Below are 24,866 nucleotides of genomic sequence, written 5' to 3' on the forward strand. Positions count from 1 at the left end.
CTGTTCAAGTGTACTGATTCCCAGCTGCTATGAGTGCTGGCTGCCAACAGCTCAAGGCTCCCTCCCTCTCTGGAGAATTGCTGTTAGCCAAATAGGGGCTGACTCACACAGGAAGCGATGCACTTGTTTTCCCTATATCACCTCCCCAAATGTCTGCCAATGACTGACTAACTTGGGGGCACAAATAGCTAATCTTTTGCCTCAGTGTAGGGTCACACTGTGGTGCAATGTGGGCTCCAGAGTTCTGAATACCTTTTCCAGCTCATTCCAAATCCTTCCTTAGCTTTTTTCCCCCCTCGTCCTGTCCTGCTTCCCAAACTCCCCTTCTCCTGAAAACTCCCTCAAAAAAATGACCTAAACAAGAATCCCATCTTAAGCTCTGCTTCTAGGGAAATGTACTTAAGACAACAGGAAGTGAAGAGCCTGGCATTCTGAGTGATGATTACCTTGGATGGGGAGAGGCGGGGGATGAGATAGAGGCCAGGGCCCTATGGTTAGATTCGGGTTCTGTTTTTTCAGGTATTTATTACCTAATTTAGAAGAAAAAACAAACCCTAATTCAATAGCTAAGGAAGTCATAAAAGAGGGCCACGCATGGATCAATGATAAGCATGCCATTAGCCAAGGATTATGATTAATCTATTTCTATGGACCTGAAATCCAGTTTTAAAAATGTTTATAAAGGTACAGTTTTTAACACAAAAATGTTTGCCTATTCAATATGCATTTATTGAGTGTCTAGTGTGCCAGCGACAATTTTAGATGCTGGCAAGGCACTGGCAAACAAGAAGACAAAATTCCTTCTTGCATGGAATTTCATTGTCGTTGGAGAGACAGAAAGTACTCAAGAAAACAAATTAAAAATTTTAATTTGGTTAATGAGCGCTGCCATAAATACCAGAAAACTGGCTGCTGGAAGGACAGAGATGTATGGTGGCGGGGCCTCTCGACTGGGAAAGTTAGAGAAGACAGTGTTTGGGCTTGTGGTATAAAATTTTCTTAACTCTCTTCTTTGTATTCGTTTTGTACTCCCCAAGCCATATGAAAAATGTAGGCTAGATGTTGTTATCCACATTTTACAGGTGGAAGATCTCAAGAGCAGTGTCTCTTGCCTAAGTAATTAACATTTTCTGTTCTTTAAGTGAAGACCCCACCGAAAAAGAGAAAACTCGAGCCATAAACATTCATGGACACAACTTATATTTCTGAAACACACTTAAGCTTGAAAGGCTTTCATACCTCATCAAATGAGTCTCTATGGAATTTTCCACTATTAGGGACACCAGTGAGGATGGAAAAGGGACAATCCATTGATAATGGAAAAAAGTATTTTGAGTTCTTTTTTCTGCAGTACCAGGGGTGGGGTGAAGTTTGCTGAGCTGTTCCCAAGTCTTATACCCAGTCTCCGTGGGGTCCAAAAAAAGACCTCGGTGAAGTGGCTGACAGGATGAAGGATAGAGTCCATGGCTGTTGATGGGACTATCTGTCATCTCTGTGCTGCCCACTTGAAACCAGAGCCACCCATTGAATTGCAGCCAACTGGGGACTGACACACAGACCACACCCACTTCTGTCTTCTGGGTTATAGATGGTGAGGGGCAGTTGGATAGCTCAACTCCTTCGCTTGGCCACATGTCCTCGGGCCTTGATGGAATCTCTGGGAGCTCCAGTTTCCCCATTTTTAAAATGAGAATAATGGTAGTATTTACAGTAGCATCTCAAGAGAATTCAGGAAGCTAATGTATTAAAGTATGAAGCACCTTACTTGGCAAGAGCAGTTCTCAGTGTGTGTTAGCTTGAATCATTATTCTCACCAGGTGGTGGACGTTCAGTTATGAATCAGGTGATTGGCATTTCTCCTAATTTCCTTTAGATTTTTCATGAGTCTTGATGACAAAGATCTCAACAGTTCTCAGAAAAGGGCTTGTTGGATGCTAAGTCATTTTTAGTATTATTGGGGTTTTGAAATATTGGAGTTCTTTCTCTGGGAGCTTTCCCATGTTAAATAGATACTGATGCCCCTTTACTGGGTTAACACAAAGGATTATTTCCTGAACCCTTCACAGGTCCAGCTTTCAAGCACAACCATGTCAAGTCTATGGGGTCACCTTTGATTTTTACACGTGCCGGGAAGACCCCGCTATAAATCTGGTGCGAGTGAAGTTGAGGGTATGTGCCAGCTCTAGAATGTCCTATGGAGGTTGCACTTCTTTTATGTCAGTCTACTAGGACCAACTATGAAGAGATATTTGTATTGTCATCATCATCCTCCTTATCTTTCTGTTTGATGAATTCTGGACTTTTGCCAAACCAGACAGCTTGTAAAATAAATCCACTCTACTATTTGTATTGAGCCTTAAATCATGAACACCAGCTGTTTCTTGTATTTGAAGTAAAGCTCCAGGTGTACTGGGGGCATCCAGAGAGCACAGTTCTTCCCTCCTCTACGATGTATGGGTACTGTGGTGTAGCTGGGCAACTTGATCCTTTAATGCAAAAAGCGAATCTCATGGTTTTGTGTGTGTGTGTGTGTGTGTGTGTGGTTGTTTTGTTTTGTTTTGTTTTTTTGTCTCTCCTACAAGGTCAAGATCAGCAGCTAGTAAATATTTGTTGATTTGATTTGCTGCAGGGGCAGTGAGTTAACAATTGCATCAGCCATACTCTCAACAAGTTAGGGCAGCTGGAAAAGAATACTTTTTCCAACCCATCGGTGAAATTCTGGAAAACAGTTTGGAATGCATGTGCCTAAGTTCTAAGAGACAGCATAAATTAAACCTTCAGAGATAAGGAAGACTTGATATTGGTTACATTGCTTGCATTTTTGTAATGATTTATAGTTTTAAAATGTTTTTATAGATATTGGATAATTAAATTATCACAACCACCGTGATATATGCAGGCTGGCAAGTACCAGTATCCCTGTTTGACTGATGAGGAATCTGAGTTTTGAAGAGGTAAAGTAGCATGCCCAAACACGCACAGATGGAAACGATGAAGCAGATTTTCAAGACCAGCATCACAGGTTGTCGCTCAGGAAGCAATTTGAATACCTTTAAAATGCACGGAGTTCCTCCAGCCCCTCTGGTCTCACAGCCCTACATCATCTGCCTGGCTCCTGGAACCTTTGTTTCCAGTTTTTGCAGTGAGAGAGGGGATGTAGGGAGGAAGCAGGAGCCCAGGTCTCCCTCTCTGGCCGCCACTGCTGGCCAATGATGACCACAGTTGAGGGGCATTTTGTGTGGTCCCTGTGGGTCTGTCCTTCCTGTGCCTGAGCCCGAGATCTCATCCAGGGAGAACTTGGAATTAATGAATTAATGTTTTACTTATTATGAAACATCCAGAATGGACCCCAAATACTGTTTCCATCCTCTAGGCCTTTATGTCCTTTCATAGGGATTAGACAACCCATAGAACCACCAAACCCCATCTTTAACTATTAGCTTCTCAAAATTTGGGTGACAAAATGTCCCCTTCTCTCAACAAGCAAATAGATATATTCATCTTGAGTATTTAAACAACTTGGACTAACCTTAGGAAGCCATTAACCCAGATTTGGGGCTTATAATTTTCTCAAGGGCAGAGCCAAGGTTTTATTGAGTTCGGACCCCCCTGCACCTAGGCATACACTGGTGCATTGTAAAGACGGAGTGCACGGATACCTGCAGTGGTGTCAGTTTCACGCCTGATCCAGGAGCAGCCCGGTGTCTTCTTTCCACTTAGCTTACTGTCTGAGGCCGTCTCCCTTCCTCAGCTCTGCACACATTGCTGTGGCATTGTTCTTTTCTGATGGATGTGGGAAACACAGAGGTCAGAGAAAGCAAAGCCCTTCTGCTCCAATTTCAGCAAATCTCTGTTAGAAAACTCAGAGACGCCAGGCCCAGTGGAAAAGGAAGGATGATGACCTGTCTCATCATTGTGAAGTGGTATGTCTAAAGCTCTCTCAGAAGCAGCTGTGGGTGGACAGGTATTAACTTGTTAAGGAGGCATGTCAAAGAAGAATGTACCAGATCTTCTTCCCTCCCTCCCTCTTGCCCCAGGGCCATCAGTAGGATCAATATTTAAAGGGCATGTTTCTCTCTGTCCTCAGGCTCCCTGGTGCCTGGCAGGTCTAGGGAACTTCCATTTGTTCTGGAAAATAAGTGAGAGACTTGTGGAGCCAGAAAGATATTTGATCAAGCTGGATAGTGGACACATTGCTAGGTTGGGGAAGGCCTGGTAAGAAATAACACTGGCCCTGGGATAGGGTGTTTCCCCTCCTTTCCAGGGCTAGAGGATGGCAGAAGGGTATAGATGCCCGCTTCGAGGTCTCAGAAGCCAATGGCATCATGACCTTTAGAAATGAAACCAGGAGGGGCGCCTGGATAGCACAGTCGGTTAAGCGTCTGACTCTTGGTTTCCGCTCAGGTCATGATCTTGGGGTCTTGAGATCAAACTCCATGTGGGGCTCCACGCGTAGCATGGAGTCTGCTTGAGACTCTCCCCCGTCTCTCTCTGCGCCTTCCCCCCCAAACTCTTTTTCTTTCCAATAAATAATCTTTAAAAAAAAACAAAAACTGGGGCGCCTGGGTGGCACAGCGGTTAAGCGTCTGCCTTCACGCTCAGGGCGTGATCCCAGCGTTCTGGGATCGAGCCCCACATCAGGCTCCTCTGCTGTGAGCCTGCTTTCCTCTCCCACTACCCCTGCTTGTGTTCCCTCTCTCGCTGGCTGTCTCTATCTCTATCGAATAAATAAATAAAATCTTAAAAACAAAAAAACAAAAACAAAAACAAAATGATCCAGGAGATTAGGAAAAAGCAGTCCAGAGATAATTCCCTTAGTCCCAGTAGAAAGAGAAAGATTAACAAGTTAATCAGTGTTTTCCTGAGTTGCTCAAACTTGATGGGGCTTTTGCTCCAGCAATATCAGGACTTTACTTTCTATTTCTCTGACACTTGGATCCAAATTTGTGGACACTTCCCTAACTGTTACCTTCATCAATATATGAGCAACATAAAGTTCAGAATGAAGTTGTTGCCTAGGATTTAATGGCCTGCCCTGTGTTCTTTTTTCTTTTTTTAAGATTTTATTTATTTATTTGTCAGAGAGAGAGAGAAAGAGCACAAGCAGGGGGAGTGGCAGGCCTAGGGAGAAGCACACTCTCTCACTAGCAAGTAGCTCAATGCAAGACTTGATCCCAAGACCCTGGGATCATGAGCTGAGTCAAAGGCAGCCACTTAGCCAACTGAGCCACCCAGGCATTGCACCTGCCCTGTGTTCTAAATCTCTGTTTTTCAGGTGTTTGTCAAACAGTTTCTCATGATCTCAACACCCAGGATATTTCTGTGGTCCTGAGGAAGGATAGGCTTCACTCTTATTGCAAGACCTACTTCTAGAGGCAGGCTGCCTTCTCCTTATATATCACGTATGAACGTGATAAATTCCTGAACATGTATGTACATAAAGCGTAAAGTGTAAAGTTTAGCAGTAGACACAGATTGTGATAAGAAGCATATTCCCAGCGAGCCAGAACCTTTCTGCTCAGAGTCGAGTGCCAATGTCAGGCTATACCGGGGAGCTTGTCAGCATCTCTGGCCTTGCTCTGACTTACTGGATCAGAATCTGCATTGCACGTGATTCCCAGGTCATTCACATACCCAGCAAAGTTTGGGAAGCACTGAGCTAAACATAAATACTACTAATAATCTCACCTCATAATCTTTTGGACATGTGGACTCTCCCCCTGTCCATATCTGAGAATCACCTGGAGGCTTTTGTGCACTGCTGATGCTTGGGTTCCGTCTCAGATCTGTTAAAGCCATCGCTGAACCCTGGTTCTGTAAACATCTGCACAGGTGCTGCTAATGGACAGCCAGGGCTGAAGACTACTGTTTTAAACCCCATTTCCAGAGCCATCTCCCCAGTGCTTTATACATCAGTCAGGAGACTATTCTCCATGGATCTCTTACGTTTCTGCATGTCCAGATCATACCAGAATTGAAGAATAGAAATCATAAGAGGTTTCAGGCTCCCTTCACTCACGGTTCCTCTTCTGTAATTCCACCTATTGTCCATACAGGTGTCATCTGGCCCCCTTTGTGGAAAATGGGGCCCACGGTACTGGCACAAATATGGATATTGCCATGAATAACAAAGTCCTTTGTCTCTGTCCTGGGATTTTTGTTTCTTCTGCCAGCATCCATGAAATTGTTGGCAGGCTCACATATTAGCTTGAAGGTAGGGCAGAATCTTTGAGCGTTCACAGTTCTTGACAACATCTTTTATAGTTTTGTTCTTCTCCTGCCCAAATCAATACCTGGGTTGATCCAGTGAATGTCTGAGTGAGGCTGTTTCATTCCAGAATGTTTACCTCAGCCGTATCAGGCTCATGTCAGTTGTTTAATCACAGGCACTAATAATTTTAGTTTGCATTTTCTACTAATTTTTATGCAATATGGGCAAAATGCAAAAAACGCTGCTGTTTAGATGAAACCAAAAAAGGTGAGAAGCTGCATGGGCAAGCAGTCCCCCCACCCCTCACCCACTGTTCTATTGTTGTGCGCAAGTCTGCTGTGGTAGAAGACACTGGATTCAGAATACACAGGAACGTCACCGTGTAACTGACACGCCAGTCAAAGAGAGCCCGAAGTTCACGTGGACCCAGCATTCGTTTTAAAATTCTTGATCCCAAAGGCCTGCCAGAGGAGGAAGGTTCTGACTCTTTGTGACAAAAAGGAACAGCGAAGATTAAAATCGCCACCAGATATCAGGTTCCCAAAAGAGAACCTTAGCAGTGCTCAAAAAATAGCTTTCCCCCCCATAATACATTGATTTCAAAGATAGTGAAATTCTTCAAGATGTCAACATTGATTTAAATAAATTTTAATTAAAAACTCAGATTTTGCCATCCAACACAATGTGAGAGGAGAAGCACTTATCAAAACAAAAACATGAGAGTGTGAGGCTTTTTTCAAAATAAATCAGTCCCTCAGCATTAGGCCAGCATTCTTCAGATTGTTTCTCATCCTGCACCTCTATAATGAAAAAATTGTTAACATGTCATACCCAGCATATGTCATTACCTATTTATAAATTTTGGGCAAACACTGTTGTACTCATTATGTATTTTATAAAATACAAACAAAAATTGAAATAAAAAGAGGATGAGATAAAAGTACACAGAAGTCTTAATAATTTCTTCCTTCACCTCCAGTAGGAGTGAGTGCCTCACTTTGGAGATCATTAGATTTGATTGGAATGCTTCTAACACCTGTCTCTGATTTACCTTGAGCTATATTTTTATTTTTAAAAAAATTTGTTTTTTTATTTATTTGAGAGAAGAGAGAGTGCAAGAGTGTGGGGAGGGGCAGAGGAAGAGGGAGAGAGAGAATCCTCAAGCAGATTCCCTGCTGATGTCAGAGCCCTACACCGGACTCGATCTCATGACCCCAAGATCACCACCTGAGCGGAAATCAAGAGTTGGACGTACAACTGATTGAGCCCCCAGGAACCCCAATGAGATTTATTTTTAAATGCAAAAAAGAGAATTCAACGAGAACTCTTGCTCTATCGTACCCTGTGGTCCCCCAAACCTATTATTATTTATTTTTGGCCCTTTCCAGAAAGATTTTGCCGTCCCTTGACAGGGAAAGTGTCTGGGGTCACGTTCCCTTCCTTCCACGTGGTTGGGACGTCATAAGCTTCTCAGGGATTGTATAGGTGGCTCTCCAGGCTGAGGGGCTGGTCTTGGTCGTAGCTGCACCCCTTGACCTGCAGACACCCTTCCTCCAAAGAGTAAGAAGTGTCTTCTTGTGTGGTGGCTGCCAGCCCTCTGTGTTGTTGTGGACAGGCTCTTGGGCTGTGGTCTTGGGCATCTCACAGTGCTCATTAGCTGGGTTCTGGTGGCCAGACCCTCAGCCACAGGGTGGTGAGAACTGTGGGCTGGGAGCCAGAGCATGTCACCGTGTAAACCCTCGGCCCTGTAGAGACTAGGTGGAAGCACGCAGGAGCTCAGGGTTCCCTTGGTGGGTGGCTAGACCGGTGGGGAAGAGAGTGGGTATAGTGCAGTTGCGAGTAGGCTATCTGGGTGCCCAGTCGAAGGCAGCCATGTAACAGAGAGTGGCTGAAGAAGCTGTCACCAACGGCTTGGCCGAGGTTTGGGGATGGACACCAGTCCTGGGGGAGGGGAAGGCAAGATCCTGGTATTGGAAAGCTGCCCTTAAGGATAACACCAAGTGAGATCTCTGGCTGTGAGTGGTGGGAATGGGGTCCAGTAACTAAAAGTGGGGAGCAGAACAGAGCAAATGTTTGGGTGCTCTGAGCAGATGGATACAGAGCTGGTGGTACAGGCAGGGGTGAAGGCCTAGGAGGCAAACTTCCCAAACTTTGGGCAGTCATTGGAATGAGGGAATCAGCAAATCAGTCAATAGGTAGGTAGGTCGTGGGCATGGCCTGGGCTGTCTGTGGGACTCCTGGGTCACATAGGTGAAGATGACACAGCCCCAGCTCATAGGGAGATTGATGGTTAGACTGATACTTGCAAACAAGCAGCATCTACACAGTGTGTGATGGTGGAAGAGGCACAAGGCGTGGTCGGCTACAGTGAAAATAGGGCTGGCCGGCTGGGGCTTGGCCTGGGGGGTGGCCGCAGTGTGGAATTTTGAACGATGAAGTGGATTTGGAAATTCCAGAGCAGCATTCACCACCTTTTGGTGGGTTATTGTTTTCTTGGATTTTCATTACTCAATTTCCTCAGAAAGCACCTGTCTGGCATATTTCTGGAAGGTGGGATAAGCCTGTTTTTTGTTAATTGAATCACATTTTGAGTGTACCGGGGGGGGAGCTGGCTATGTTAGGAAACTGTGGTAAATCCTCTTGTTAATCAAAGAATCCTTTTGTAATGTGAATGATGACACTCCTGTTTCCCTGTGTTTTAAAATTACATTTGATATATTTATTTCCATTAAACACCCAAAGGGGACTTTTGGAAATCAAACATAATTTAGTTTGGGAGTTTTATTTGTAAATATTGGAGCACTTCGTGCCGTCTCTGGAGACCCTCAGGGAGGTCCCCCACCAAAGTGGGAATTAATACCTTTAATGAAGAGGGATTCAGGGCAAGAATCAGATTTCCTGCACCCTCCCCACCCTGCTCTGACTGGTTAACTCCTTCGTGTCTTTACCTAACAGCTCAAATGGCACGTCTTTGCGAGCTGCAGTATTTTTGTGTGGTAAAATCAGCATCACGTTAAATTGGCCACTTTGCCATTTTTTAAGTGTACAGTTTAGCAGCATTAAGTACGTTCACGTCGTCGTGCAACTCTCAGTGCCATCCACCTCCAGAATTTCTTCATCTTCCTCAACGAAACTGTCCCCTGGAAACCACCCTTCTGTTTTCTGTCTCTGTGCATTTGACTACTCTAGCTATCAAATGCTGCCATTTATTTATCTATTTATTTATTTAGAGAGGACGATGGGGGGGAGAGGGGCCCAGGGAAGGGGAGAGAGAGACTCTCAAGCACGTTCCACTCCCAGTGCGGGGCTCAATCTCATGACCCTGGGATCATGACTTGAGAAGAAATCCAAAGTCAGACGCTTAACTGACTGAACCACCCAGGCTCCCCAAACTTCACTTTTATTTTAATCAGTTCTACAGTACAGTGTTTAAAGAGTCAAATAGTTTTGTAAGACTTGTTACAAAAAGCAGCCAAGCCCTCATTCCTCCTTCCCACGTCTTGCTCTCCAGCGACAACCATATTCAATTCTTTTAGTCTTGATGTTCACATCCATAAACCTAGGAGAGGTGCTTATATTACCACTTCTTGATTTTCCTGTTTTAGGCATTTTCTATTGATTTCTCACTATGAAAAATAAGAATTTAGCTTTCCCATAATTCCTTTGAAATATGTTTTATTGTGAAGTATATCATACATACGAGAGTCTTCCTTAGTCTGTTAGAAATAGAACACTATTACTTGTTCAGCTTAAGAACAAGACCAGGCAGTGTTAGAAGCCTGCATGTGCCCCTCATTTGTGGTCCCTTCTCTTTTCCAGATGAAACCTTTGATCTGTGCTAATAATTTCCTTCCTTTTCCTTATCATTATCCTGTGTGTACATATTCCTAAACAATCTATTGTTTCGTGTTATCTCTTTGTGAATGTAATATAAATGGAAACATGTGGTATGTTCCGATTTTGCTCCTTTCACTCAGCTTTACGTTTCCAAGGTTTGTCCACTGGATGCATGCAGCTATAGCTGGTTCATTCTCTACTCTGTTGTGTTCGTTATGAATACAACTACACCTCCATGTGTTCAGTCTTGTCCATAGAGCTGGTACCCACGAGCAAGAGTTTCTCCAGGCCTTCTAGGCAGGAGTAGAATTGTCAGAGCATAGGGTGTGCAATACCTTTTCAAGTTCAGTAGGTAACAATTGTTGGTGGTAGTCTCACCAATTTAAGCTTCCACCATGAGTGGTTGAGAGATCACTTGTGATCATCTGTGAAACGGCCTTGCATATGTTTTACCTGTTAAAAAAATTAATGCACAGATGTTCTTTATAGATCATGGATATCGATAGTTTACCAGTTTCATGTATTGTAAATATGTCTTCTCAGTTTGAAGTCGGCTTTCTTTCTTTCTTTTTTTTTTTTTTAAGATTTTATTTATTTATTTGACAGAGAAAGAGAGAGTATAAGAAAGGGGAGCAGCAGGCAAGAGGGAGAAGCAGGCTCCCCACTGAGCAGGGAGCTTGACACGGGGCTCAATCCCAGGACTCTGGGATCATGACCTGAGCTGAACACAGACGCCTAACCGGCTGAGCCACCCAGTCGCCCCTGAAGCTGGCTTTCTATTCTCTGTCAAGGATCTTAAGAACAGAAGTTCTTAAAATTTGATTTAATTTTGTTGATTTTATCCATCTTGCCCTTTATGGGAACCTTTATGTTCTTTTTTTCCTTATGTCTTATTTACAAAAATTATTCCCTATCCCAACGTCAGAAAATATTCTCTATATTGTCTTCCAAGTGTATTACAGTTTTGCCTTTTACATGTGAGTAATCTACCTGGAATTGATTTTTATATGTGGTGCAATGGGATTTAATTCCATTTTTTCCATCTACATCTACAATCATCCCAGAAACATATATTGAATAGTCTATTTCACAGTGACCTGCTGTGCCAAGTCTGCAAAAAATGAAGTTTCCAAATATGCTTGGGTTTGTTTCTGTGCTCTATTTGTATCTGTGCCAATACTAGAGTGTCTTAATTACTATAGCTTTATAATATGTTTCAATGTGTCATGTAGAAAGTCCTCCCACTTTGTTCTTTGGGATTATCTTGACTCTTAGGATGTGTGTTTGTGTTTTTTCGTATACATTTTTGTCAGCTTGTGAAGTTTTGTGGAACTGTTGGGCTTTTGACTGCAATTACCTTGCATCTCTAGCTCTGTTTTGGATAGCTGAAGTATCCCAGTAAGTACATGAAGATAAAACTGCGGAACATCCAAGACAAGATCTTCAGAGCCACCAGGGATAAGAAAAGATCACCTGCTAAAGAACAGTGAGTAGACTAATTAATTACCTTTCAACAGTAAAAACGGAAGCCAGAAGACCGTGGGAGAATGTTTCCAATGTGCTGAGAGTAAAACAATAATCAACCTGGAATGGATACCCAGTTAAACTCTTTTAAGAATGAAAGCAAGATAGGGGTGCTTGGGTGGTATGGTCGGTTAAGTGTCCAGCTCTTGGTTTCGGCTCAGGTCATGATCTCAGGGTCGTGAGATCAAGCCCCACTCCGGGCTCTGTGCTCAGCATGGGATCTGCTTGAGATTCTCTCTCCCTCTCCCTACCCATCCTGCTTGTGCTCTCCCCACTACCCACCAAATACATAAATAAATCTTTAAAAAAAAGGGGGGGGGAATGAGGGATGCCTGGGTGGCTCAGTTAGTTAAGCATCTGCCTTTGGGTCAGGTCATGATTACAGGGTCCTGGGATTGACCCCACATAGGGCTCCTTGCTCATCAGGGGGCCTGCTTCTCCCTCTGCCTGCTGCTCCCCCTGCTTGTGCACACTCTCTCTGACAAATAAATAAATAGAATGAAAGAAAAATAAAAACTTTCAAACAAAAACAGAGAATATCATTAAAGGAAAGTTTCAAAAGATCTACTTTGAGCAAAAGGAAAATGACTCTAGATACTAGGTATATTCTCCTGGGAGGAAGATCGGGAACTGGGCTGGAGAGAACTCTTTCGCGGGAAAATCTGCTTACCTCTGAGGTGTCTGGCATTTACTCCTTTTTCAGATCTGTCGATTCTTACTCTCATGCCAACTCAGTGATACCTTTTAAGTTATTCAGAATATGTTATCTGGCATGTTCGTTGTTTCATGTGGGCAGGATTGTTTGGGCATCTAAACCCCCCACCTGCAGGGGATCAAAGTCCTCCAACAGAACTCTTTCAGGAAACTCTGCCTGCCCACTCTGTATGGAGTCCCTGTTAGCTGTCCGCATGGCGTGCTGTAGCACACATACCATATTTTTACACGTATTTATATGCTCTTTAAATTAATTGTCTACTTACCCCATTAGATATCTAGGGGCCAGGTCTGTATTGTTCTCTATTTTATTCCCACACCTTAGCAAGTGCCTGGCACAAAGCACATACTCGGTAGACATTTATTGAATAAATGATTAGATGAATAATTAATTTTGAGTGAGAAGCCAATATTAGGTATTAAGTCAAGCACAGCTGTGTGTCTCTGCTTCCGGTCCGGCCATTGGAGGTGCTGCTGCAGGGCTGGTGAATTCCCACAGAACTATGCTGTGTAATGTGATAGCCATTAGCTGCATGTGGCTATTTAAATTATTGAAATTAATTAAAATCACATAAAAGAAGAAATTCAATTCCTTAGTCACACTGGCCACATTTCAAGTGGCTAGTGGCTATCCTATTGGACAGTGCAGACATAGAACTTTTCCATTATCACAGAAAGTTCTATTGGAAGGGCTGCCATAGAGTTTGCAAGAATTCTGAAGTGCTCTTCTCTCTTTCTCTTTCTCTTTTGCTCCTGCTCTCGATCTTTCTCTCTCTCTCTCTCCCCATCCCTAAACCAAAAAGACAGGGATAGTTGTCTTATTATTAGTGACTTAAATGATGCTTTTGAACAAGAAGATGCTGGGTACTTTTGGTGACTAGCACCATCCCACTTTTTTCTTCTAAATTCCCAAGCTGTTGTTTACTAGTACACTCTTTTAATCCTATTTCTACTGAAGCTGACTGTTACTTGGGTGGAAAGCCTAATTGCTTTCTTTTCTAGGTCCTTAAACCCTTTGCTAATGTTTCTGTCTGCGAGTTCCCAAAGCCAGGGTTCTAGGAGAGTTTGGCATGTCTGAGCAGCTGAACCACGAAATAATGGAGTAGGTCCGGCGGGGTGTGGGAGCAGGGTATTCTGTCAATAAAAGAGCTCCCCTCTCCACACACATGGCCAGTTAATTGGCCATTCTGGGAAAGGATGGATGGGGAGGGTAGCTTCTGAGAATCGCCGGTGACAGTTAAGTGGCCTTTTGTTGACGTCCTCTGCTGAACAACTTTGTTGGATTTAGTCTGCTTTTCCTCGGCCTCCTGTGGATTTTCTGTTAGATTCATTTACCATTCAGGCATCATCTTTCACTCTCCCCTTCCAATATGACTGCTTTGTGTGCTGGCCTCGGCTTTATTCCCACTCTCCCCAGACCATAAAGGGGGCTGTGTGGGGCTTCGGCAGCACCGAGGAATTGACTCTGCTTTCTGTCGAGAACCATAATGATTGCAGTGACCTTGGTGTCTAGCAGAAAATGCACTACCTGCACCAGCCTAACGGCGACTGGCTGAAGATAGAGGAAAGGGAGTCTTCCCCGAATTCCTTCTCATGCTATCTATTTCCTTGGTTCCCCTCTCCGTTCCCTTCTGTCCTCCTTCTCCCTGCTGCAACTGGAGTCCTGACCTAAGATGCATCTGTGACTAAGCATTAATGCTCTGAAATAATAATACATTCTATTTTGCAGGCTTGGCCAAGCCAGTTCACCCAAGTTGTCTCATCTAATACCCCCCCAAACCCCTGTGAGGTAGGGAGGGGAGATATTATTAACCCCATTTTTCTGATGAGTAAACTGAGACTTAGAGAGATTAGGGCAGTTGCCCTCAGTCTTTTAGACGGGAAGTGAGCACGCGGCCTCTGTCTCTAAACCCAGTGTTCTTTCCATGGCGTCCACACCCTTATGTGTAAGGAGGACATGGCCCAGGGGAAGTGTGAGTGGATGGAAAGGTAGAAGGAGAGCAAAAGAGAAGAGTTCGATGAGGAGGGAGGAAAGAAGTGATTTCCTTGGGGCTCTAGCTGTTCTCATCTTTCTGTGGAGATGGAGAATTTGATGCTCACCAGAGGCTGGCCCAGCAAACCTCCAGGGAGGGAAGAAAGCTAAAGCCTTGTCTTCCTCTTTCCCTCTTTCCTCTTCCCGGGGTGGGGGTGCGGATTTACCTAGCAGTGGGGAGGGGTGGCTCTAGCTCTCCCCAGGCCCTGCGTGTGAGAGTCACACGCTGGGTCTCCCCAGAGAGAACCTAACGCCCGTTCTCAGGCCGGACCTGCTGGCCTTTAGGTGCTGCGTTGTCCTGAGGCCTGGGCCATGCCTGCACGCGAGGAAGGGCCCTGAAGCTCGCGTGGAGTTAGACGCATGCCGAGCAGCCCTGGAGGGGGCGTGGGCCCTGGCCTGTGCCCTGTGGACAGGTGGACGCTTCTGGTCTTCAGCTTTATCCTGGCAGCAGCTTTGGGTCAAATGAATTTCACAGGGTGAGTGGCTGCTCTGTAGTGGGGACGGGGGGTTGGTGGTGGTGGTAGATGTCAAGAACTTGGGGACCAGGTATGGGGGGGGCGGGAGGGAGGTGGCTGTCCTACTGGGACCTGGCCAAAGTGGAGGGAGTCGGGACCTCAGTTCCCATTCAGGTCCCTAATTTCCCAGGCCCATGCTCCAGGGACGAACAGCTCTATTATTGTCCCTCCCCTCAGAAGTTCTTAATCTGCGGCCCAGGGGGAAGCTTTCAGGGCTTCCACGAATCCCCTGATTCTTGATTGCATGTAAAATTGTTGGCATATCTATTTTCCTTTTCTGGAGGGAAGGTTTATAACTTTCCTCTGCTTCTTAAAGAAATTAGTAACCGCCGGAAGACTGTGTCTCCCCACCCTAGGGATGCAGGACTGCCCTCCTGTGAAAAAGGGGCGCTAGTGTCTTACCTCAGGCCCTCTAGGGACCTGTTTCTCAGCCTCCCAAAGATCACGCAAGGTGGCTACTCCATGGTGTCTCCATAGCAGTGATTAGAGGGGGGGTTAGAGAGGGGCTTCATCCTCCCTGATATGGGAGCCAGCCAGGGAGGGGGCCGGCACCATCCCAGGCGGCAGAGCCCAGATGTCACAGGCAGGCTGCTGAGTTGCCCCGCCTTGCAGCCCTTTCAGCGGGATGGGAAGGGGCTCAGCTTCTTCCTGTAAGGTAGAGTGAGGCTGACCCCCCTTCCGTATCCTCAGGCTCTTGAGAGAAGGCCAGAGAGGGCCCAGGGTTGGACAGACCGCGGCCCCAGGTCCTTGTATGAAGAGCACTTGGGGCCACTGTTGGTCTCCCCTGCCCCCTGGATTTGGCCTTTCTCCCCTTCGTTCCTTTTGTTCTCCAGCCCTCCTCCATTCCCCCGAGGTTCCTGTCTCGTACTTCTTCCCCACTGGGTTCATCAGCAGCTCTGCCAGGCTTTATTTAGTCCCTGAAGTGGTCTGTCCTCGGGCTGGAGCGGCCCCTACCCCAGCCTTAGGACTTGTGTGCTTCCCAGAGCTACACATCCTTCTGCTCAGGGTCCTCTGACCTCCCAGCCTTCCTGCCAGGTGCCCTCGGCCTGGTGTCTTCTCACTCAACCTCCTCCAAGCAACTCAGCCTTCCAGGAAGCCCTCTCCACAGCTCCCTCTGCCCTCCCTGTGTCTTTCCAGAGACCAGGTTCTTCGAGTCCTGGCTAAAAATGAGAAGCAGCTTTCAATTCTCAGGGACCTGGAGGGCCTGAAGCCCCAGAAGGTGAGGACTCCTCAGGGCTGAGGAACACGTTCTGCACTCTCTTATAGTGGCTTGCCCCTCCAGCCCCCTCGCCTGCTCCCCCCACCCCAAGCCTGCCCGCCAGACAGCTCTGCCAAAAAGCACAACACTGTGGAAAATCAAATGTGGCTCCTCTTCAGGAAAGGTTGGGAACACTCGCCCAGAAGGTTGGGTGGCCCTTCTTGGCTTTCTCTTCTGTCCTAGATAAGGGGCTGTTGAACAGACCCTGTCAGGGGCCACCTTGCAAGTGACTGGAATGTCCCGAAGCCACACATAGGTGTCTGGGTAGGATGCCATGCCGAGCACAGCCTGGACATATCTGTTTCCCAATTGAAATGGCTTAGCTTGGCAAACCTGTGTTTTATTTGGGTTTGTCCCTGTTAGGCATTGGTTTCCAGGGACATTGTCCTCTGCAAGTGTTCCACAATGGAAAACATTTTCTTCAACTGTTAGAATAGAAGGGTTTTGTTGGAGGGCTGCTGAAACAACCAGATATTTCTGGAGGTGGCCCGGAGCTCTCGTCTCTATTTGTTTGAGGACCCCTCTCTCCCAGGACACACAACACTTTATAACACCTCTCTCTGTTTCACAAATTGGGACATAGACGTCACTTTTGGATGACATGGGAATCCAGATTGGGTCCCTCACACCTGTCCGGGGCTTGGGGGCAGTGATGCCTCCCTCTTCTGACCAGGGATCGTGTCCATGTTCATGTCCCATATGATGAGCTGTTTCACTTTTAGCAGCTGTGTAAGGCTCTTGGGGTCCAGGTGAAGTTGCAGCGAGTGGGTGATGAGGCTGAGAGATGAAAGTGCTTGGAATTACAGAGAGAGACTCAGTGCGGGGATTTTGTTTGTTGCCCCTGTCTTTCTGCTTGGTCTTAGGGTTTTCATTTGGGAACTGGGGCCCTTTTAACCATGTAAGAGAAGAAGATCACCTGGCTTTCTAAGGTGCCTACGGGTTTGTGAGGACGTGTGAGAAACATGTCTGTTTACCTTTCCTTTGTGACCGAGGTGGATTTCTGGCGTAGCCCAGCCAGGCCCAGCCTCCCTGTGGATATGAGAGTTGCTTTCTCGGAACTGAAGGACATCAAAGCTTACCTGGAGTCTCACGGCCTTGCTTACAGCATCATGATAAAGGACATCCAGGTGAGGTCCTGCCCCAGCGCTGCGTCTGGGAGCCCACCTTCCACATGACTTTCTGGTTTGGGCCTGACAGGGAGGAAAACAAGCCAGGGCGAACAGTGGACATCTTGTTTCTAGAGTTCCATCTGCATTCTTGTGGACCGGCTGTGGAAGGAATGAAACTTCACACTTCTCAGAGAATTTTTAAATCTAGGACGGAGTCCACGGTGGGAGGCTCTCCTAGTGTGGTAATGGCAGTCACTTGTGGATGAGTCCTCTTGGGGAGGCATTCGCAGCTCACAGCGAAGGGGGAGAGTGGGGAGGAGGGGGGCAGGAGGAAGTAGCTCAGGTCTTTCCTAGGCACGAGGGGAAGGCAGCTCTGGACGGCTCCCTTGGCTTTTCTGACTGTCCCTCCTGTCCTTGTGGTGTCTCAGCCATACAATACCAGAGAGTTCCTTTACTCCAGAGAAGTGGGAAGAGGTGAAAGAAACTAATTGTGGGCCCGCTGTGGTTTCCCTCCCAACGCTGGTACCGCAAGGCTCTCAGTCCTGGGCACCTCTCCCAGGCAGGATGCTCCCAGGGGAATAGCTTTGGGAAAGGTGGCTGCAGACCCGCCCTCAGGTAGGGCAGAGGGAGCCTTCATCGTGGCCGTGCCAGTCTCCCCACCCCCACTTGTCAGCGCATCTTACAGTGTCTTTTCTGAACGTCATGACATTTTATTTCCATTGTTCTGTCTTCAAGGATATCCCAGGGAGCCTCCTTCGTTAAGCTGTTCTTGTGGGCACCACGTGCTGGTTAGGCCGCTCTGGCTGCCCCCCTCTGCACATGCCGTTGGGAGCCTGTAGCATCGTAGCCGCGCTGTGCTACAGCTCATGTCCGAGGGCTCAGAGTGTGGGAACAGTCTCGTGGCGCGCACACACTCGACACCACATGCCAGGGGATAAGCATCAGGAGCATTCCTTTCCCATGCGAGCACAGGGCTGGGCCACTCAGGCCCATTCAGAGCCCTTTATCCCTCATCAGGCACATGTGTTTGCTGTTCAGCGTGGAGGGGTGGGCTCTTTCTCTAATGAATCCCCCACAAACCAAAATGGGGAAACCCCTGCAGACAAGACAGGGTACCACATCAAAAGAAATAGCACTCAATTCTCATTTTTAGCCCAAGCCTGAATTTTGAAGTTTGCATTTCCCTGCTTCTGCTGTGCCCTGGAAACCCCGCAGCATTTGGCAAACAGATAGGAAGAGGTCTCTCAAAATTTTCTGTTGATTTCTGCACATCAGGAATGGCTCCAGAGGCACCTCTGAGCCTGCCCACTGGCTCCTTTGGGGCCGTCGTCCTCATTCTCCTCAGCGTGTCCTCTCCTGTTGTCCCCCGGCCTGGAATCCCTCTGGGGGGATGGGGGGGTGACTTTTACTCCCTCTTAGTAAGATGCCCTGGGCTCTCAGCCCTCACCCAGCCAGGCAGGGTTTTCACCAACAAGTCTCTCTGTCTGTACTGCATCAAGCTCTCGTTGTCATACTTAAGATCCCATTTTGGCTTAGAGGGAGCTGAGGGGGGAGGCTGCTGTGTTGAGTTGATTTGTGGTGACGAGGGGGAGGGTGTCCAGGAGGAGAACAGCTCAGAGGCGCTTACAGGAGGGGAAGGCTTTGCACCACTCAGGTTGTTGGCCTCCAGCCTTATGTTTCGGTTATTGACGCACAGGCCGAATTTCTTCTGAATCTTCCGGACCTTCTCAGCCGCAGTATTTGGCATAGTGTCTCTTGCATGGTGGGCCCTCAACTGTCGGAACAATTACTCTATTGGCAGGTTCAGAAAGAACATGCCCAGACAGAGACCTTGCTATTATGTTGGTCTTTGTCTCCAGAGCCCCCTCTCCCGAGCCCCTCCAGGTCCAGGATCATGCCCCTTGCCTATCTTTATACCCTAGCCCCTACCATAGCACCTGCCACTTGGTTGGGGCTTAATAAATGTTAGGTGAATTAATGGAAGCAAGGAAAGGAAAGAAGTGAAGGTGTGTTTGCTGAACAGTACCTGGCTGAGAGGGAGAGGGAAAAACCTTGGTGCGGGCTTTCGCTTTGGCCAGAGCCTTGAGACTGTTGAGGAAGGGAATTGCCCCCCACCCCGCGCCTCCTCCCAGCCCCCGCTGTGATCAGGGGGCTGCTTGGTAGAAGAGGTGGGTGCACTCATTTCACCCACTGACGCAGAGATACCTACTGTGTGCAAGGTGCAGGAAATACAAAGATAAGAGCTCTAGTCCTGTATCCAGCGGCGCCGGTGTCATGGGGGTGGGGAGCGGAGGGGAGTAAATCAGTGATTACAATGGAGTGGATGAGTGTGCTGATGGAGTGCAGCAGGTTGCTATGGGAGCGAGGACAAGAGGCACTGCACAGCGCGGCTCTCAGAAAGCAGTAATTACGGTGCGGCTGAAGAGCAGGCGAGGGGGGACCCGGAGGGGAAGGGGGCCCCCGATTGGCGATAAGGCCCGACTAGATCACAAAGAGCATCCTTTGCTGGGTGAAGAGGTCGAGATTTTATCCCGAAAATCGTGGGGGGGCCATTGGAGGGCTCTGACATGATCAGCTTTGCATTTAAGAAAAATCCCTCTGACAGTGACAGTGTTGAGTTGGGGACAGGAGCAGGGAGAGACTGACAGGAAGGACGGTGCTGAGGAAAATACAGTGGGCCAGGCAAGAAATTATCTGATTCCGAGTGAGCACTATTTGCATTTAATTTTTCTTCACCTCCCCCTTTTTTTCAGCCCTTTGGTTTTGGTGTAGTTTTTTTTTTTTCTCTAGGATGAGTCACCATGGAAAAGCTTCACTTGAGCAATCAGCTCTGTGGATTTTAATGGCTTTTTTCTGATTACAAAATTAATAAATATTCATGTTAGATAATTTGGAAAATAGGGGAAAGCACAAAGGAAAAAACAAAAACCACCCGTGCTCTGAGGATCTAGAGCAAAACACAATTTAGCGTAAATATTGCTTTGCCACCCCCCCAACTGGATCATTCTCATTAGCATACAAATATAGAGTTATTTCTTTGGCCCTAAAATCCACTCTTGATCCCTTCCCCCCACCTCCAGCTATCACCCCATTTCTCTCCTTCCCCATACAGCAAAACTCCTGGAAATATGGACTATACTTGCCCTCTCCATTGTCAACCATCCACTCCTCATGTCACAAAAACTGTCGTCATCCACAGCTCCTAAGTCCAACTCAGTGGTCAAATTTGAGTACCCATTGTTCTTTCACCTTTTAGCACAACTGGTCACTCTCTCCTCTTTTGAAACACGTCCTGTCTTGGCTTCCAGAACACTGCACTCCCTTGGGTTAGCCCATTGTACTGGCTGCTCCTTTGCACATTGCTTTCCTGTTTCCCAGCTCTGTCCTTTGACCTTTGCTCTATCCCTTCACCCAGGGTCATGGTGTTGAAAACCTTCAGCCCCCTGAAGATTCCCATACTTAGAGCTCCAGCCAGACTCCTACATCCAACCTGAACTCCAGACTCTTATATCCTACCACCACCTCCGCATCACCACCTGCCTGCCTAACGGGCATCTCAAACTTCACTGTTCCAAACTGAGTACCACACCCCCGGCAACGTGCTCCTCCACAGCCTTCTCCCTCTCGGGAAACGGCAACGCCATCCTTCTGGTCACTCAGACAAGAAGCCTGGAGTCATCCTTGACTCCTTTCTCACATCCCACAATCAGTTCGTCAGCAAATCCCATCAGCTCTCGCTTTAGAATGTATCTTACCGTTCTGTGCTGCCACCCCGGGCCAGTGTGCCGTCAGCTCCTCACCTTGATTATTCCAGGAGTTTTCTACTGCCCCTCCCGACTCCAGCCTTTTCTCCTTGTTGTGTAGTCTCAAAACAACATTCAGAGGGGTCCTTTAAAATTATTAGTATTATATATTATATCCAATTATGTCACTTCTCTGCCTAGAACCCTTAATGGCTTCCCAACTCAGAGTAAAAGCCAAAGTCCTTAAAATGGCTCTAGGGTGCCACATGATCTATGCCCCACCCCCACATCACCGACTGCTGCTCTCCCCTTGCTCACTCTGCTCCAGACACCTGGACCTCCTTAATGTTCCTCGAACTTGCTTGACCCATTCCTGCCTCAGGGCCCTTGACTAGTTTCATACCTCAGGACCTTTGCAGTTCCTGGTCCTTATGGTTAGAATGCTGTTTCTGCAGATATCTGCATGACCTATTCCCTTACTGCTTTCAAACCTTATTCACAGATCACTTTTTTATTTTAAATTGTACCCTTCTACATTCCCTAATTCCCTACCTTCTTCAACTGCATCACTTTTCTCCTTGGCACTTACCACCTTCTAATATCCTATCTCATGTATGTAATTATGCTGTTTATTGTCTGTCTCCCCTGCCAGACTGTAAGCTCCATGAAGGCAGGCAGTTTTGTTTCGTTGGCTGCCGTACCCAGTGTGTGCTCAACAAACACTCGTTCATTGAGAAGAAGAGATTAAAAAGTGGCGGTGACGGTGGCTGGGGTGGGGCTGGGCGGCAGCTCTGAAAAGGAGAGGAGGCCAGGCAGGGAGGAGCAGGAGAAGGCAAGGGAGGAAAGGAGCAATTATGGGCAAGGGCTGAGAGAGAGGCAGAGTCCGGCTGCTCCAAGGGGGCAGGGAGAGAAGGCCTGGCTCTTCTGTTGGTCCTGGGAGGGGGGCCGCTGCTGACTGACCATTACTGGGGGCCATCTGCCATCCAGGTCCTCCAGATACCACTTCTCTCTGGAGGAATCCAGATTTCCTGGTCATGGCTGGTAATGACTGTTCCATCACAGAGTTCTGGAGTCACCCAAGAATTACTATTGCCCTGCCATCCTCCTCCTGCTCGTCCTCATAGCTGCATGCTGGGCAACGTTTCATGCATTTTACATGTATTAACCCTTCTGATTCTCTCAAGAACACTTTCAAGAATGTGCTCAAGTGGTGAAAACTGGACCCCCATTTTATGAGGGCATGGAGAGATTAATACTTTGGTAAGCCGAGGCACAGAGCAATGAGTGACTTGACTGTCAGCGATGGCGTCAGGATTCAACCCAAGACAACCCGGCTCCAGGCCCTGTACTCTCTCTGCTCTTGTGCTGTCTGCTTCCTCAGCAGTTGCCATTGTTGTTGGTGTGGGTGGACTTGACTTAACTTTGCCTTTTGGGCAGTGGGGCCACCGTTCAGCCCTGACCTCTGAGGGGGTCTATTCTGAGAACCATGTGGGCGCGGACTGCCATTGCTGCCCAGGAAGAGAAGGCTGGGAGCGTATGAGGAGAGGTGACTGCTGTTGTCACAGAGTGGGGGTGACTGGGGGGGTGGTGAGATGCTCCCCATCCGCTGTCACCCGAAGCCTTGTCCATTTTGCGTCTGTGGTTGGAGTTCAGCTGCCGAGCACTGGTTCCCTTCAGGCGTCAACTTCACCTTTCCGGGGCCTCCCTCGGCCTCCTGCCCTCCTCCATCCTGGAGGTGCTGTTCTCTCCTCAATGTTCTTATCCTTCCTTACCCCTGTCATAAATTAATTCACACCAAGGTATTACTTTCCTTGTCAGGTTATGGCTTCCAGGGAGGCAAATGACTTACTTCTGAGCTGTTGCTTTTTTTCTCTGAGAAGCTTGACAGGGCTGTAATTAGGCTTCCCTGAGCCTGTGGCAAGACTGCATTCTTAGTTCTCCCATCTCCTTCCCTCGGCCCTGTGAAGGGAGCAAACATCTGTGTCGTTTTCAGGCCAGGGTAGATTAGTGTTCTTGGAATTGGGGCCCAGCTGTGAGGGCTGAGCATTCCCAATTTGTAAGCAGGTGTCGTCTCCATTCACAAGCCTGTGAGGGTGTTTGGAAAGTTATTTGCAGTTCGGTGCCGATTTCCCATTTGCCCCCAAGCTGTTCTGTAGAACAAAGAACAGCCTCATGGGAGCTGTGTTCCTGTGGGCATCCCTGGGGTCTGTGGGAAGAGCTGGGTCCTCTGGTCCTATCTTCCCGATTTCGCCTCCCTGTCCTTCACGTTCACCCACCGCCTCAGGCCCTCCACCCATTCCCTAGGCAGTTGGATGTATGGACCCTCACTCCTGTGGGGCCAGAGGGGGACTTCCGGTGCACCAACCCAGCCTGCTTGCTCCCCCGCAGCTGCTCTCCACAGCTGGTCGTGCCCGGCCCAGGGTGACGGGCACGCATTGGTCATGGTGAGCTGCTGAGATTTCCGTTGGTTTCCCGGGAGAAGACAAGTCTCTTTTGTTAGCGCTTCCCATGGTGATGCTTGTGCCAGCGAGGATCAAGGCTCGTCCAGCCTTCCCTCACTCCACCAGCAATCCCAGCTTTGCCCAAGTGGGAATGTCCCCAGCCCAGCCAGGTGGGCCAGAAAACATTGCAATCACCATTGCCTAACATGCAGTCAGTGTTCAAAAAGAAAAGAAAATGAGGCCCAGGCATTGATCTCATCTGATCTTTTAAATCTGTGAATTTGAGGGTTGCGAGCAAGCTGACCGAGGCAGCAGGCGTGGGTGGTCCCCGGGTGGTGGCCTCGTCTACAGCAGGGATGCTGGTGGTACCTCCCTTCCAGCCCCGGCCCTGAAGATTCCATGGCTGTGTCTTTATTTTAGACACTAGGGGTTTTTATTTTTGTTTTAGTATTATTTATTCATTTAGAAGATTATAGGTATTTTAGTTGCCAAAATGTAAAAATAGAGAAAATTTAAAAGTGGCTTAAAATCATAATCTTTCTATTCTAACAGGCATTGTTTCCATTTTGGTATTTTTTGACATTTTAGTGTCATGTTTTCCCATGTGTGGGATATTGCTTTTTTTTTCATTATTTTAAAACACCTTTTAATTGTAAGAATAGTGTGATGGACTTTTTTTTTTAGATTTTATTTATTTATTCGACAGAAATAGAGACAGCCAGCGAGAGAGGGAACACAAGCAGGGGGAGTGGGAGAGGAAGAAACAGGCTCATAGCAGAGGAGCCTGATGTGAGGCTCGATCCCATAACGCCGGGATCACGCCCTGAGCCAAAGGCAGACGCTTAACCGCTGCGCCACCCAGGTGCCCCAGTGTGATGTACTTTTTACCTGTTGTTAACATTTTACACATTTGCTCTCTCTGTATCTACACACATACACATACACGCAGATAAGCATACAGGTGACCTTTGAACAGCATGGGTTTGAACTGTGTGGATATCCATGGATTTTTTTTTTACTTTTTTTTTTTTAAGATTTTATTTATTTATTTGACAGAGAGAGAGAGNAGAGAGAGAGACAGCCAGTGAGAGAGGGAACACAAGCAGGGGGAGTGGGAGAGGAAGAAGTAGGCTCCCAGGGGAGGAGCCTGATGTGGGGCTCAATCCCAGGACCCTGGGATCACGCCCTGAGCCAAAGGTAGACGCTTAATGACTGAGCCACCCAGGCGCCCCAATGGTTTTTTTTTTTAAATAAATGCAGTAAAATACTATAAATGTATTTTCTCTTCCTTATGATTTTCTACTTTTTAAAAGATTTTATTTATTTATTTTGAGAGAGAGAGAACACAAGCAGAGGCGGGGGGGAGAGAGAGTCTTTTTTTTTTTTTTTAATTCTATTTATTTATTCGACAGAGATAGAGACAGCCAGCGAGAGAGGGAACACAAGCAGGGGGAGTGGGAGAGGAAGAAGCAGGCTCACAGC

General features: G+C 47.2%; 2 protein-coding genes across 12 annotated transcripts in view; both read left to right on the forward strand.

Annotated features, from left to right (window-relative positions):
- CPA4 (carboxypeptidase A4) overlaps positions 1 to 11,544 on the forward strand; it is a 35,903-nt gene extending 24,359 nt beyond the window's left edge. The window contains exon 11 of one of the 3 annotated variants that reach the window (XM_034672197.1): positions 11,419 to 11,544. In XM_034672197.1, the coding sequence (XP_034528088.1) occupies positions 11,419 to 11,450 (32 nt within the window). In that variant the 3' untranslated portion in view covers positions 11,451 to 11,544. Of the gene's footprint in view, positions 1 to 2,066; positions 2,673 to 6,543; positions 7,130 to 11,418 lie in introns of those variants that run through there. The other 2 variants (XM_034672185.1, XM_034672190.1) reach the window with 2 other exon arrangements.
- The window catches only part of CPA5 (carboxypeptidase A5), a 23,641-nt gene continuing 10,193 nt past the window's right edge, over positions 11,419 to 24,866 (forward strand). For 4 of the 9 annotated variants that reach the window (XM_034672123.1, XM_034672136.1, XM_034672151.1 and 1 more), the window contains exons 1-3: positions 12,039 to 14,794; positions 15,869 to 16,052; positions 17,084 to 17,218. In XM_034672123.1, the coding sequence (XP_034528014.1) occupies positions 14,679 to 14,794; positions 15,869 to 16,052; positions 17,084 to 17,218 (435 nt within the window). In that variant the 5' untranslated portion in view covers positions 12,039 to 14,678. Of the gene's footprint in view, positions 11,535 to 12,038; positions 14,795 to 15,868; positions 16,053 to 17,083; positions 17,219 to 17,354; positions 17,443 to 24,866 lie in introns of those variants that run through there. The other 5 variants (XM_002913438.4, XM_019804306.2, XM_034672135.1 and 2 more) reach the window with 4 other exon arrangements.

The sequence above is a fragment of the Ailuropoda melanoleuca genome, chromosome 1 (genome assembly GCF_002007445.2).
Source record: "Ailuropoda melanoleuca isolate Jingjing chromosome 1, ASM200744v2, whole genome shotgun sequence".
NCBI lineage: Eukaryota > Metazoa > Chordata > Mammalia > Carnivora > Ursidae > Ailuropoda > Ailuropoda melanoleuca.